The 16,233-nt window shown below is 40.0% G+C and overlaps 1 protein-coding gene across 1 annotated transcript; it reads left to right on the top strand.

Annotated features, from left to right (window-relative positions):
* The first annotated feature begins 164 nt into the window (after positions 1-164).
* On the top strand, positions 165-14,353 carry znfx1 (zinc finger, NFX1-type containing 1). Its single transcript, XM_058780010.1, has 15 exons — positions 165-379; positions 1,561-1,637; positions 1,735-3,269; positions 3,689-3,975; positions 4,212-4,450; positions 4,654-4,776; positions 5,131-5,279; positions 5,976-6,119; positions 7,217-7,328; positions 7,968-8,212; positions 8,926-9,065; positions 9,609-9,909; positions 10,042-10,152; positions 10,540-10,635; positions 10,762-14,353. Exons 2-15 carry the CDS (start codon positions 1,571-1,573, stop codon positions 13,213-13,215), a joined length of 6,003 nt encoding a protein of 2,000 aa, XP_058635993.1. The 5' UTR covers positions 165-379; positions 1,561-1,570; the 3' UTR covers positions 13,216-14,353.
* Positions 14,354-16,233: the final 1,880 nt, after the last annotated feature.

Below are 16,233 nucleotides of genomic sequence, written 5' to 3'. Positions count from 1 at the left end.
AATTTTGATAAACTATAGAGTCACTTCTATATTACTATAATAATAAATACTGATTTTCATTCGTTTTAATTTTAATGAATTATGTAAGGAACTGGTTACAGATGTGACCAATGCAGTAGCTATGACAGAGTGTTCTCTTGAATTTTGCTCAAATCCCAGCTGTTATTGAGGTGCATCGCTCCCCTACAGCGGCGCATGTCTGTACATCTCTCCACGGCAACCGGCTCTTGTTTTCCGTTCATCACTTTCGGTTCTGACTCGCTTGGAGAAACCGGCTGACGATCCGCCCACAGCCGCGAGAAACGAAACTAAACCAGTAGCCTATTTAAAGCCACCGAGGAAATGAAAGACGCACTATTGCTGAAGACATCATAACCAGGTGAGTGCTGAAGATCATATTAAATAAGAATCGCTTTGTTTACACTATTATTTATATTTTATATCTGGTGTCGTTTGCCGCGGCTGGTTTTACTCGTTTTAAAGAGGAACAGCTGTGTGTTTGTTTTTTAGCCTGCTCATTTCCGGTATTACAGCACGCAGCGTTTAATTTATATATATATATATATATATATTTTTTTTTTTTAAAGAGAGAACACGAATAATATTCTCATTTTACAATATATTGTAACAGTATAAAGCATTTGGGGGGGAAAATAAAAACATGCTTAATCGTGTGTATGTGAGTGTGTGTGTGTGTGTTTGTGTCCATCCATATCACGTTCTGTAGTCTGTGTTGATTACTCCAATTTAACGAGAAATGAAACTGAAATTTCACAGTAGCATATCAATAATTCAGTAATGTGTCCGGTTCAGATATCAGCTCTATTTGACTAAGCAGACTAATCGTATATGTGACCCTGGACCACAAAACCAGTCTTAAGTGTAAATTTATCGATATTGAGATTTATACATCATCTGAAAGCTGAATAAATAAGCTTTCCACTGATGTATGGTTTGTTAGGATCGGACAATATTTGGCTGAGATACGACTATTTGAAAATCTGGAATATGGGGGTGCAACAAAAAAAAAAAAAAAAAAAATATTGAGAAAATTGCCTTTAAAGTTGTCCAAATGAAGTTCTTAGCAATGCATATTACTAATCAAAAATTAAGTTTTGATATATTTATGTTATTAAAATTTACAAAATATCTTCATGTAACATGATCTTTACTTAATATCTAATGATTTTTGGCATAAAATGGATAATTTTGACCCATACAATGTATTTTTGGCTATTGCTACAAATATACCCCAGCGACTTATGACTGGTTTTGTGCTCCAGGGTCACATATATGAATGTAGGTTTGTTGACATACTATTTACTTTTCTGAGATAAAGTAATGATTTTGAGCAACTTACAGGCTTTGTTTGCATGAATGCAATGTTACCAAAGTGACTGAGAAATACTAAAATTACTGAAAATACTGAGAAAATCATTGCATTAGATTCAGGGTTTCAACCAGATAGATGTCTGGAGGGGGGTGAAGGTATAGCAGAGATCTACAGAGATAAATTACTTTATTGTTTCTGTTTACTGTATTGGTATAATCGCCCTGCAGATATATTAGAATGGTCAATCCAAGAGGAGGAGGACAGCACAGAGGAAGAGGAGGCTTCAGTGCCCCTCAGAGAAGAGGTATAGGTTTTTACTTCTTTACATTGCCTTATTCAACTTGGTCACTCAGTATGTATTCTTATTACTTATACACCACAATATCTATTTTTTTCAACAGATGGTTCTGTACCTGGTCAAAGACAAGCAAGCAGGTCTCCCAGTCGAAGCAGGGGAAGCAGCAGAGGTGGCCGAGGGGAGGGAGGAAGAGGAGGAGGAGGAGGAAGAGGAAGAGGAGGAGGAGGAGGAGAAGAAGGAGGAGGAAGAGGAGGAAGAGGAGGAGGAGGAGGAGAAGGAAGGGGTCGAGGTCACCAACAAGCCAGTGGAAGTACAAACAGCCAAAGGGAAAGATGGCCAGATGAAAAAGCTCAAGGTGCAAGAGGAGATGGAGGAGGAGACGGAAGGGGACGAGGACAGAGGAGAGGAGATAACCAACACCATCATCAGGGAAGACCAAGCGGGATCAACTTCCACCGCCCTGTGATAAGAGGAGGCCTGACTAATGCATCTTTACAGTCTCGAGGGTTTGGGAGACCTGTTCATGGGTCCATGCATCAACATTATGCAAATTATTTTCCAACTCCTTGCCGTCCTGGAAACACGGGTCACCAACAAGCCAGTGGAAGGATGACTGATGGAAGAGTTGGTCCACAAGGTGAAGAACCTCAAAGAGGAAGAGTAGAAGCTCAGCGAGGTAGAGGGGGGAATGGGAGAGGAAGAGGGAGAGACGGCACCCCTGACTTACGCAAACTGGGCTATAAAACGCTTGAAGGCCTGCTGGAGAAAGAGGCATCCGAGGTGGCCATCACCCTTTCATTTAGCACTGGGCTCAAGAATCTGCTTGACGACATTATGATGAGAAGCGACCTGGTGCAGCTGGTCTGTCAAGTTCTCTGCAAGGCCTTCGAGTCTCGAATTGACCGCAAGATCGTGCTGCACTTGGCTGGCATCGTCAAGGACTCGCCCTTTTTCCGTAACGGTCTGCCGTATCATGTGACTGCAATGATGTCGGATTACGCGCAAGCTCGAAGGGAGCAGTATCCCCAACATTTGAGCAACATCATCAGCCTTCTCTCTGAAGTACTCAACATGTTTCCGCACAGCTCTATCCAGTCGGTTTCCATGTTGGTGGCTCTTTTGAAACCGACAGTCAACCAGTTGCGTGCCTCTGGTGTGGATGTTCTCGACAGTACCGATGAAGACTTGGAGAGGGTGCAAGGTTTAGTGGATCACCTCCAAGAGAAATCAAGAGAAGGTACCTTGCGGTCAGATAACTACTCCTTCCTGGCAGCCGACGAGGATGCGCCACCTGGAGAAGAAGACTTCAGGACGATGAGCATCTATCCAACCATTGAGGAGTTCCACCTTGACCAGAAGCCGTTCCTGAGACCCAACATAATGACTCAAAGCTTCCCTAACGCTCGCATCTATCTAGACACACACTTCCGACTTCTGCGTGAAGATTTCGTGAGGCCGCTGAGAGACGGAGTCAGGGAGCTCCTGAGGATCCAGCACAGTGAGACTGTCAATGGAAAACCAATGAAAAAGAGGAATTTTGATGACATCAGAGTCTACAATGACACCCGATTGATTTTGCCACTCTGCACCTCAACAGGAATCTCCTACAAAGTGCAGTTTGACCAAAAGCCTCTTCAGGTAATCACTTATTTCAAGTTGTCCAAGAGCACGCCATGTACTCTATAGATCCCAAACGTGTCCTCCTACTAGGGATGCACGATATTGGATTTTTGCCATTTTGGCCGATAGCCGATGGTGATACCGATATATTTCCTTTTGTTTGGAAACAACACCAAGTCTCTCCTGTGCAGAGATTATAAACAAATTGTTTTTAATTATATATTACACATTAATGAATAAATCTGTACAAATATAAAAGTATATGTATAAGAGCTATTCGTCTTATCAGCAAGGCATATCGGCACATTTTTTTCATATTGCGCCGATGCCGATATTTGCATTTTAAGCCATTATCGGCCGATTCCGATAACATTCTGATAATATTGTGCATCCCTGCCTCCTCCTATCAGTTTATTCCATTGTATCTTCTCTTACAGTTTGTCCGGTGGGAAAATTCCAAACGTCTGCTTTACGGATCCCTTGTCTGTCTCTCCATGGACAACTTCGAAAGCTTCCTGTTCGCCACCGTTTCCGATCGGGATCCAAAGCTACTGAAGCAGGGACAGGTGCATCTCTGTTTTTCTGCTGACAGCAGGGCCAGATTGGCCAGTGTTCAGCCCTCGGACTCCTTCCTGATGGTCGAGACTACGGCTTACTTTGAGGCCTACCGATACGTCCTAGAAGGTCTTAAGGAGATAAACGAGAATGATGTTCCTTTTCAAAGGTATGCATAATTGAAGTAAATGTGAGTCTTTCTTGCTTGGCTGGTTTCTAGAGAATTGCTATCTGAGGTGTTCTGAATGTTTTTTAGAGTGTTGTTTTGTGGTTGCTTGGGTGTTCTGGGTTTTAAGTCAAAAGTACTGAACGCCAAGGCGTTATATAATCAATTCCAGGTCTGAACAATAGTAATAGTTGTGCTTAACTTGATAAAAACCACACCACACGTTTTTGTTGTTTTAGGTACATAGTGGAGTGCAACACAGATGTAGATCCTCCAGCTTACCTTCGGGTGGAGGGAAGGTCATATGATCTGTCTAGCATCATGGCAGAAGGACAGGAGAAGATTCTACCCTTTAACCCCTTGACCCCACATGCCTGGCCTGATGAGGAAAAAATGGGTCTCGATGAAAGCCAACTTCAAGCACTTAAACTGGCGTTAACCAATGAACTGACTATAATACAGGGACCACCAGGAACAGGTGACTAATCTGTGACTAGAGGTTGCTGTGAACCAATGTAGTACTCTCGAGACCAAGTTGCAAATATGCACTAAAAAGTTAACTATTACAACATAATAGATGCAACCTGTTTCTGGAGTGCAGAGACATCTGGTTTTGTTCTGCAAGATTGTTCTTTTTCTAAAATGTGAATTTGAAGATCTTGTTTGTTTTCCTCTTTGTAGGGAAGACGTATGTAGGCCTAAAGATCGCTCGGGCTTTGCTGGAGAACCACACGGCCTGGTCAAATGGTTGCCCTATGCTGGTGGTCTGCTATACCAATCATGCTCTTGACCAGTTTCTTGAAGGTATGGTGCTAATATCTATATCTGTGTGGTATTTATAAAACCTTGCTGCTTTTTTTAGTACTTTGTGGATAAAAGCAGGGAGAGACATGGGAAGGTCACAAATGAGATCTCTAAGTTGTTTCTAAGAGCCAACGATAAGATAAAATGGAAGGCAAATAGAGATGCCTCTTACTTCTGAGTTCTTGCTTGTGGTGAAAAGACACCAGTAACCTCACAAGTCTTGTGTCTCAGAAGAGATTTTCTTTTAAGCATTTAAGGGACTTTGAACTTTATGGCTTCTCCAGAGAGTAAAGGATAACTCTACAGCTTCATTCATGGATGAAATAATGAGATATTTCATAACTTTTGTCCCAGGCATCCTTGGATTTTTAAAAGATGGCATTGTAAGAGTTGGAGGACGAAGTAACAGTGAAATTCTAAAGCCCTTCGGTCTGAGGGAGCTGACCAGGGTATCAAACTTCCGCAAAAGTTTGCCACAGCACCTGAGGAGAGCCCATCATGATGTGAGCCCTCTATGGACATAACTCAGATTTCATTATGACATTTATTTTATTTTAGTTTAGATTAGATTAGTGTAGTTTATACCAATCTATTTTTAGTAAATTTATGGCATTTCGATTAATTAAAAAAAAAAATTCGATTTAATTTTTAAAAATGTGTAAATAGTTTTTATTTTTTTTAAAGTAGTTTTATTGTTAGTTATTTTTGTACTTTAAGTTTAACTAAACAAAAATTAGAAATGTTGCCTTTAACATTAAGCTTAAATAAAATACGTTTTTATATATATATATATTAAATCATTTAACAGTTGCTTTATTTCAAGTGATTATTTAAAAAAAAATTAATTAAAATAATAATATTATTAATTATTATTATTATTAATGCTTTTAACCCTGCTGTAAACAGTTATTTTGGGAAAAAAGTTTAAATAGACACAAGAGTGAATAAATGATGAAAACCCTCTTTATTTTTGCATAAACTGTTCCTAAAAAAAAAAAACATTAAATATCTAATTAACGTCATGTTTAATATAATAATTAGATGCAACTTGTGATCGTGCTATCAGCCATGTGCATAACACGTTATCACGTTTTTATTAGTAAATAATTCTTGTAAAAATGGCAGAAGACAAATCCAAAGTTGTCTGAGAACAATTATGTGCCAGTTATGTTCTAATGAGTTGTGCTGTATGTCCACAGATCTACACACAGATGGAGGCAGCGCAGGAGCTCTTAAAGAGACAGTCCATTCAGCTGGAGTGCAGCTTGCGTGGCGTCCTTAAAGAAGACTACCTGGAGAGATACATCTCTTCTCAGCACTGGGACAGTCTGTGTCTACAGCCAGTAAGTGCCGTATACACACACACACACACACACACACACACAGGCTCTGAAATGTTTTGCCACAGCTGTCAGACATGCCATCCATAAATAGTGTATACAGATCATGATGAAGCTATATTTTGCAGTATGATATTTAACCCTGAACATCTGAGCTAAACAAAGTTAATATGCCGTTTGATCTGATTCACTTTCGTCAATTATAATCACACAGCCATTAAACAGTGTAGTATGCTGCGATTCCCAGTGAGACTGTATTTGGCATTAAGCAGCTGTGAATTTCAGACCTATAAATCTACTGTATCTGATATGCAAATTTCTAAAACACGATTAAAACTTAGCTGTAAAACCTGTTACACAAAACCTGCTGCTCACAATCAACTCCAAGCCTTCTGTTGTCTGATTGGTTTATACATTTTTTTTTTTAGCCAAAGTAAAATGTCTTTTAGTGTAATTGTAGAAACATCCAGCTTCAGCTGGTGCTTCATGTAAAGATTCCTTTAAATCCACCAACTGCACCAAGTTTCTTATTTTTGCTCAGTTTGGGCCTCTGAATAAAACAGCTGTTTTTTTTTAAATTGAGTAAATAAGCTTTCCATTGATGTATGGTTTGTTACGATAGGACAATATTTGGCCGAGATACAACTATTTGAAAATCTGGAATCTGAGGGTGCAAAAAAATCTAAATATTTAAAAAATCACCTTTAAAGTTGTACAAATGAAGTTCTTAGCAATGCATATTACTAATTAAAAATGAAGTTTTGATATATTTACAGTAGAAAATTTACAAAATATCTTCATGGAACATGAACTTTATTTAATATCCTAATGATTTTTGACATAAAAGAAAAATGTATAATTTTGACCCATACAATGTATTGTTGGCTATTGCTACAAATATACCTGTGCTGCTTATGACTGCTTTTGTGCTCCAGAGTCACAATATGAACAATAAAAGCCTGTATCAAATATGATACGCAAACTTTTTAAAAGTATTTTTTACATTTTGTCTAAAAATCAACTAACTGTTTTTCAGACTTGAAATATGCACATATGATTTTACTCAAAAATTTGCAAAATGTTCTTTCCTTCTGTGTTAGGTGTTTGATGGATTTGAGAGTGTGGGGAAAAAGAAGCCTTCAATGATAGCAGAGTGGCTCGGCATCGGATTCTGTTATTTTTTGCAGGGGCTACAACTAACAGGTGGAGCGGGTGAGAGACTAGTTGACTAAAAACATTCATTTTTTATGTTCTTTATGTGGTCAAATAAACTGTGGATTGAAAAATACTCCACAACATCATTAAAGTTCAGTTCTTTCAGTGCATGCTCATTAAAGAAAGGAATGGTTGTTTTATAGGATTTCCTTCGTTCTTTAATGCACAATGATTTTCTCTCACCACTGAGATGCAGTATTTATCATCATTTAGTAATTAATGCGACAACTGCCAAACTATGCATAAGAAAAAGTATTCTGCATTACTTAGTTATTGGCATAAATACAGTGCCAGTAATATATATTTTTCTGCAGCTCATTGGGGCCCCCTGCTGGTTGAGGCCTAGTCTATCTGTGTCTCAAATATGTCTCCATTTGTTATCAGTTTTCATAACCAAGCACATCATTAAAATAAACCATTTTATTACTGCATGTTCTGTGTCACCATATGTTGATTTTAAGCAAACTAGAGACATTTTCTTAAGTTTTGTGCAAGCTGAGAAGGTGGTTTTTCAATGTTGTTTGAAATCAGGACATATAAAGGCTTACATTGCAAATCTGGTCTGGACAATGAACGTATACCAGAAGAATAAATGGCAAATTCAGCATTGCAATGCTTTCTCGCTTTCTTTCTCAGAAGCGGCAGATGAAGACGGGGCAGAGCTGGAGGATGAGGAACTGATAGAAATCGATGAAGAGGCGGATCTGATCCAGGCCGAGAGGATAGTGGTGGATGCAGAGCACGGGGATAAAGACTGGAAAAAGCTGAAAAGCGAAGAGAAAAACATCGCTGACATGGCTGAGTTGATGCTGGCTATGAACCTGAATGATGCTGAACCACAAGAACCAGCCCAGAATCGGACTGAACAAGAGGAATGGCAGGTAAGAGAATTCATGCATTATTTAATCATGTATATTGGATTGAAAACGGTTTACATTATATTCATAAAAATGTAGAGGGAAACACACACACACACACACACACACATATATAAACAAACAATTATGACAATCATTTTCAATTTAATTAATTATTAAATTATTTAGAATAATTAATTATATTATTTAGAATGATTAAAATCAGGAAAACTTTTTATGAGCTTATATTACTTAAGATTGCATGGAACTCTTTGAAAAATGCATTTGTAACAGCGCTGGACTATTTAAAACAGACTTTTGTTTATATTTACATTTTAAACCAAAAAAATATAACATTGTATTTATATTTAAAATGTAAAGTATGAACTTTTTAAGCTCTTAAAGGAATATCACTCAGCCTCATGTTGTTCTGAACACTTTTCTTTCTAATGTGGAACATAAAAAATGTTGTTCAGCATAAACTTCATGCTGCTTTTATGCATGCAATGAAAATGAAAAGTTTCCTAAGGTTGTCAAACTCAAAATGCAAAAAAAGCATCATACAAGCCAGGGTTATGCAAGAATTTAAATAACCTGTTTTACTTGGAAATATGTTACACTGCGGAAGAAAAATGACTTGTGAATGTCCTTTAATGTTGATTGTAAGGCATTGCTGTGCACCATGTGTGTGTTGTTGTGATGAACTCAGTGCTACTGTTCTGCTGATGTGTGCTTAGATGCAAGGCCACCAGAAGAAGAAAATGAAGCAAACGGCTAAAAAAGAGCTGAGGAAGAGTTCAGCCATGAGTGAGAAAGAAGAAAGACAAATCAGGGACGTATGGAGCCTCAGTCTGAAAGAGAGATGGAGACTGTATCGGTAAGACACACACACACACCCATAGGCGTAATGGTTTTTATACTGTACAAACTGTATGTGCTATTGCCCTACACCAACCCTACACCTAAACCTACCCCTTACAGACACACACACACACACACACACACCAACCTTACACCTAAACCTACCCCTTACAGACACACACACACACACACACCAACCTTACACCTAAACCTACCCCTTACAGACACACACACACACACACACACCAACCTTACACCTAAACCTACCCCTTACAGGAGACTTTCTGCTATTTCAGATTTTCAATACACTCCATTCTGTGTGATTTATAAGCGTTTTGAAAAGTGGGGACATGGGGTAATGTTCTGAAAAGTCACCTTCTCCTTGTAATACCTGTCATAACCTTGTCATTATACAAATTTATGTCCTCATTTGTCACAAAAACACACACACACACACACACATATTCCCAGCACTAGATGGCAGCATTTACCTACAAACTTCTTTATGCCACCAGCTAGATTAGATTCATGCTATAAACATCTTTGTTTTCTCCTTCAGTCTTTGGCTTTTGCGCTACCGGAGTGATCTTCGCACTAAGGCCCTCGCCTCTGAGCAGGTGTATCAGGATGCAGCGGAGCGGCTCAATGAAATCCGCCGTCGTGAGGATCTGTGTGTGCTGCAACAGGCTCGGGTCGTGGGTATGACCACCACAGGAGCGGCTAAATACAGACAGGCTCTGCAGGAGCTGCAGCCCAGGCTGGTGATCGTGGAGGAGGCGGCAGAGGTGTTGGAGGCGCACACCATCACCACCCTCAGCAAAGCCTGCCAGCACCTCATTCTGATCGGAGATCACCAACAGGTAGAGAGCACTTCAAGTATTATAAATATAATGATATGCAATATTTATGAAATACATATTTAGTATACTGCGTAAACAACCATGATGCTTCCATGTGTTAACGCATGTCTTTATGCATTTCAACCTGCACAGTTGAGGCCTAGTGCAACAGTGTACGACCTTGCCAAGAATTTCAATCTGGAAGTGTCAATGTTTGAGAGGCTTGTCCGAGTCAACTTTCCATTTGTGCGACTTAACTACCAGGTTAGTTTCTGTACAATCACATCAGCCATTTAAGAGTAGCACTTTATGTTACAGTCCTGTTCTGCATGTACATACTATGTACTTGTTATAGTAATTATATAACTATGTACTAACCCTGAACCTAACCTTAACACATGTTCTTATACCAGAAAGCTCTGAGAGTACGCTGCAAGTACACATACTGTAAAATAAAGTGTAACCCCTAACCCATGTAGTTACCTTATATTATCAATACTTTCTTAGGTAAGAACACTGTAAGTACAGGTAAATGCACGTAGTGTAAAATAAAGTGTAACCCATTTGATTACATATTTACTAATGTCAGTGTGCTACAACAATGTAAACAACAATCACGTTCTGTTTATTTCTTTTGCAATGCATTTGTAGCATCGCATGAGGCCAAGCATCGCTCGACTGTTGACGCCTCATATCTATGAAACTCTGGAAAACCACCCTTCTGTGCTTGAGTATGACAATGTTAAGGTAAGTCATTTAAGACAATACAATTACTAAACCTTTTATTATAATATTACATCAGTCCTGGCATGTTTGCTTAAAAGTAATTTGGGTACCATCATCTATTTGACACCTGCATCTTGCGGTCTACAGGGGATTTTGACAAATCTCTTTTTCGTGGATCATTGTCAACTTGAGGAAGAGATTAAGGATGGACGGAGCCACCAGAACCCTCATGAGGCTCAGTTTGTTGTCGAGCTTTGCCGCTACTTGTTGTACCAGGAATACAAGCCTTCCCAGATCACCATTCTGACGACGTACACCGGACAGCTTCACTGTCTGCGTAAGCTCATGCCCTCTACGGAGTTCTCTGGCGTCAAAGTCCACGTTGTTGACAAATATCAAGGGGAGGAGAACGACATTATCATATTGTCTCTGGTGCGCAGCAATCTACAGAGGAGAGTGGGCTTCCTGAACATATCAAACCGTGTCTGTGTTGCTCTTTCCCGTGCTAAGATGGGTCTCTATTGTATCGGAAATATGGACATGCTCAGCTCCGTTAAGCTGTGGAGCAACATCCTTCACACTCTGAGAGAGCACGATCAAGTGGGTCGTGCTTTGACGCTGAGTTGTCAGAACCATCCAGATAAACAGATCCTCGCATCCTGCAGTAATGACTTCAGAGGTGCCCCTGAGGGTGGTTGCGATCAGCCCTGCCAGTATCGATTGGATTGTGGCCATGTCTGCACCCGTATGTGCCACCCATACGATGCCGAGCACAAGAAATACAAATGCACCAAGGACTGCCCGAAGGTGCTGTGTGAGCTGGGCCACAAATGCACACGTCGCTGTTACCAAGAATGCGGTAAATGCCAAGTACTCCTAGACAAGATAATTCCATCATGCCAGCACATCCAGAAGGTGCCTTGCCACCAAGACCCTGAAACATTTGTCTGTCAAGTGCCTTGCCAAAAGACCCTCCCATGCGGCCATTCCTGCAAGGCAACTTGTGGAGAGTCCTGCACCTCTCAATGCATGGTAAAAGTTGAAATGCAGTTGAAATGTGGACATATGCAGGAAGTGTCATGCTACATTTCCAAGGACCACAAAAGAGAGCCAAACTGTAGATCTAAATGTGGCACCACCTTGAAATGTGGCCATCCTTGCCCGGGAACTTGCTATAGATGCTGTCAAGGTCGCCTGCACAAAGCATGCGCCCAGAAATGCCTGGAAACCCTTGTGTGTTCTCATCAGTGTCGGGAGCCTTGTGTAAGAGATTGTCCACCATGTTCAGTTCACTGCGAGAACCGTTGCATCCACAGCATCTGCATGAAGACTTGCGGTCAGCCTTGCGCCCCTTGCAACGAACCCTGCGAATGGCAGTGCCCTCACCACAGCTGTACCAAGCTGTGTCATGAACCATGTGACCGTCCGCCTTGTTCTGTTCCCTGCAACAACACCTTGCCCTGCGGACACCGCTGCATAGGTCTATGTGGAGACCCTTGTCCCAAGAAGTGTCGCATTTGCCATAAAGATGAGGTCACGGAGATCTTCTTTGGCAATGAAGACGACCCGGATGCTTGTTTCATTCAGCTTGAAGATTGCAAGCACCTGTTCGAGACTACAGGAATGGATCAGTATATGAATCTTGACGAAGACCAAGACGCTGAATTGGATCAAAGGGCGATCCGACTCAAGGATTGTCCAAGGTGCCGCACTCCCATCCGTAGGAACCTTCGGTATGGCACTCACATCAACCGCAGCCTGGCAGCCATTGAGATGGTCAAGGAGAAGATCAATGGTGCGCCGGATGCGATCAAGCAAAAGCAAGAAGCCCTTAGCTTGCAACTGCGCAGGATGGAGAACCTGAAGAAGCATCTTCCCGACAAGTTTGCCTTACTCAAAGAGGGGCTCAAACCAAAGGACCTTTCACTCCTACAACTTTGGCATCTCGAGAACTTGATGACCTACCTCGAGAGTGTTGGGAAACTGAAAGCAATGCAAGAAGAACATATGTCTCTACTTCTGGACAAAGTTGAGCCGTTCTCTAGCAAAGTTGAAGAAGTCTTGAGATTCCTCGTAGATCTGGCTCAGAGGTTTTCAGACCAGCAGATTGCAGATCTCGAACGTGAATTGAAGAGACTCTCCTACCTGGCTGAGCTCAACATGCGTTGTGACATGTCACTGATCAGAAGTCGTGTTTATAGCAACGAGATCCAGCAGTTAAGAGAGATCCTGGAGGACACTTTGCCTTTCTCCGAGGGTCTAGAACGCACAGTCAAGCAGATGTTTTCGGACCTGGACACCAAACTGCCTCGCAGTGGCCTGGGCATCACTGATGAGGAGAAAGTGATGATAATCAAAGCCATCGGTTTGAATAAAGGCCATTGGTACAAATGTTCCAATGGGCACGTGTATGCAATCGGTGAATGTGGGGGTGCGATGCAACAAAGCAAATGTCCTGAATGCGATGCTGCTATTGGAGGCACAAATCACAATCTCATTCAGGGAAATGCTGTGGCGACTGAGATGGATGGTGCAGAGCATGCCGCCTGGTCAGATGCTGCCAACTTGGCAAACTTTGACCTGCGAAACATTGAAGAATGAAATTCTTAGGTACTGTTGTCTTCTGTCTGGTGAAAGGGTTTTAATCTGGTAAAAACAAATCATGAAATGCTGTTTCTAATCAGGTAAGGCACCTTTAGCAGAGCAAGTTGTAATTTAACAGTTAGCGAGAGCTTTCAAAATGAACTCTTTCTCCACATTTGCCACTGATGGGAGAATTAAACTGTATTTTGCATTATATCTTTTTTTTTTTGTACCCATGATGAGGAAATTGCACAACTAGTCAATCTCTTGATGAAATGCTCCTCTCACTTGGATTCTGATCCTCATAAATTCTGGAATTTTAGCTTCCTAGCAAATTTTCCATTAGTATAAAATATGGAAGCAGATGCAGATCATACTTGATTTGCTCATGTCAGATTAAATATGTGACATGACAGTCAAAATTGTTGCTACTGCCTGCTAAATGACCAGGAACTTCATCTTGTTTACTCCTCAAAGCGTATTTTTGCTTGCATTTAATGCTTTGTGAGTGGAACCTAATTAGAAATGTTATGCTCTGCACATTTCAGTTCATTAGCTTTTAAAAACATTCTGAAATTATTATAACAGTGATAAAAAAAGCACTTTGTGGTAACGTTTTTATAATGTATAGGATATATGTGAACCTGGACCACAAAACCAGTCTTAAGTCGCTGGGGTATATTTGTAGCGATAGCCAAAAATACACTGTATGGGTCAAAATTATCCATTTTTCTTTTATGGCAAAAATCATTAGGATATTAAGTAAAGATCATGTTCCATGAAGATATGTTGTATATTTATTACCGTAAATATATCAAAACTTCATTTTTGATTAGTAATATGCATTGCTAAGAACTTCATTTGGACAACTTTAAAGGCGATTTTCTCAATATTTAGATTTTTTTCAGCTTTCAGATGATGTATAAATCTCAATTTCGAAAATTGACACTTAAGACTGGTTTTGTGGTCCAGGGTCACATATTATCGAAATCAGTCTTATGAAATAGATATATAGTTGTGGTCTTGAATGCTGGATCCTGATTGGTCAATGTGGCTAATGTGCAACACCAACAATTAACAGTAGCCTACATGCTATAAACTGTATATGCTCATAGAAAAATAGCACTTAATAAAAATAATATGCTTAATAAAATCATGTTTTAATGAAAATGTGTGTCGTTAATGTTTTATTAGAGGGTAACTACTTCATAAAAGCAACTTGAGGCCAGCTTTGGCTTGATTTCACTAGGTGGCAGCAGTGTGACGTCAACAACTCTCAGCAATGAAGTCAGTATACATGTGTGCTTTCCATAACCCAAGCTGTGCTTTCTCTCATGTACGGTCAGAGTCTGACCTGCATCAAGAAACACACTGGTCTCTGTCAGCTTCAGCAGGTTTGTTCTCTGCTGATATCTGCCTAATAATAAAGCATTACCTGAGCTCTCAGCCTAAATTACAGAGAGAGTCCAGAGGCTAGTCTGTGAACGACTTCCATTTAGGCTTCCCAGCAGCTTACATCAGTTCATTATGTGATGAATGTCGTCCTGTCATAACATAAACCCGAATGCAAAGTCGGCACTTTCTGCACAGGAACCAAGGGTGGGGTGGAGAAGCGACAACAACGACAAAAACTGTTGTGTCAGGATGCGAAGGAAAAGCAAGCAGAAGTTTAAGCATATTTCTGAGGGACAGTATTTACAGCCGGTGGTTTTATAGGCCCGGAAAAAGCAAGTGAAGCAAAATGCAACAATTTCTTGTCATATTTTTTGCGTTAGTTTAATGCTTCATGAGTGCCTAAGAACATCCCTTAACTGTGGTAAAAATCAATCTTTCAGTGCTTTATTGCTTTTGTGTAACGGCGGCAACAGCAATACGATAAAAGACCGCAATGTTCGATAAATCACTGAGCGATGATGGCAAAAGTTGTTTTGCTAATTAATATAATTTATTCATTTAGCTGTACAGCATTTACCGTTGCCACAGATCAGCACAGCATTTTGGCAGCTTTATGCACAATTGGCGTGAGGTTACAGTTTCCAGGAGTCGATTTTTCAATGGCTTCACACTCATCTGCTCATTATGGATGTGACTTTTATTTTCTGTTTGAATTCAAGGACAGATTAGGACAGGACCCGAGTCTGACGCATGATTGGGGGAGGGATCGAGCATCTATGCATGATTGTTCGTCACAATGAGTCATTGTGTTTAATGGAGAGGATCGTTTAAGTGTCGCACAGATTGGACGGTGGAGTTCACAGAGATACAGATGAGCACACGCTAACTTCTGCCGTCCACCCTGAGCGCTAATGTAATTAGGGTTCTAGTGCCTTCGTCTGCAAATGGAGAAAAACATGTTACAGCACCATAGATGAAAGAAAAGTAGGGTTCTGGTTGAATTTGGGACATGTTGAATATGATTACCATGGTGCTAGGATGCCATGGTTATAACAGGGTTTGCCAGACATGGGTTTGTTAGATTCTTGTAATAATGGGAATACAAAAAATATATATATTTAACTTAAAAAAAAAAAACGAAATGAAATGTAGTTATTAACCATTTTAAACTGAATAAAATTATAATATATAATTTTTAATTATGTAAAACAAAAAAATGTATGCATTTACATTTATGCATTCTCTGCATCAAACACTTGACACTGGAATTACTAGATTTACTTGCTTGAGCTACAGAAATTTTAATGTAACATTCCAAAATACATGAACAAAAAAGCTGGGAAACCCTGGTATATATGGTAATCATGTATATTTATGATAACATACATATACCACGGTATGTACCAGTTATATTTTGATTAGATCAATTGGAGAATTTGAAGAGAAATGCTTGAGTTATTTTTTTTTTTAATGCAGACTTTGTCTGTCTTAGAAAATCTGACCACTTTGAGACATTTTTCTTCTGAAATTCTAATATTCCTGGAAACATCAGAGATGCTTGAAATTTCAAGGCCTGAAGTCTCGATTTGTTCTCCAGCTAACCTTATTGCTTTTTAGGGAAAAAAACGACTGCATAAAAAT

Source organism: Onychostoma macrolepis, chromosome 06 (genome assembly GCF_012432095.1).
Source record: "Onychostoma macrolepis isolate SWU-2019 chromosome 06, ASM1243209v1, whole genome shotgun sequence".
Lineage (NCBI taxonomy): Eukaryota > Metazoa > Chordata > Actinopteri > Cypriniformes > Cyprinidae > Onychostoma > Onychostoma macrolepis.
Note: the sequence above shows the minus strand (reverse complement) of the source record. Positions and strands in the feature narration are given on the sequence as shown.

Bases quoted from the DNA above. Each gene is read 5' to 3' on its own strand.
- znfx1 (XM_058780010.1), top strand. From the start codon at position 1,571: ATGGTCAATCCAAGAGGAGGAGGACAGCACAGAGGAAGAGGAGGCTTC. The intron at 1,638-1,734 runs GTATAGGTTTTT...TTTTTTCAACAG, and splicing joins CAGTGCCCCTCAGAGAAGAG to ATGGTTCTGTACCTGGTCAA. The intron at 5,280-5,975 runs GTGAGCCCTCTA...GTATGTCCACAG, and splicing joins TGAGGAGAGCCCATCATGAT to ATCTACACACAGATGGAGGC.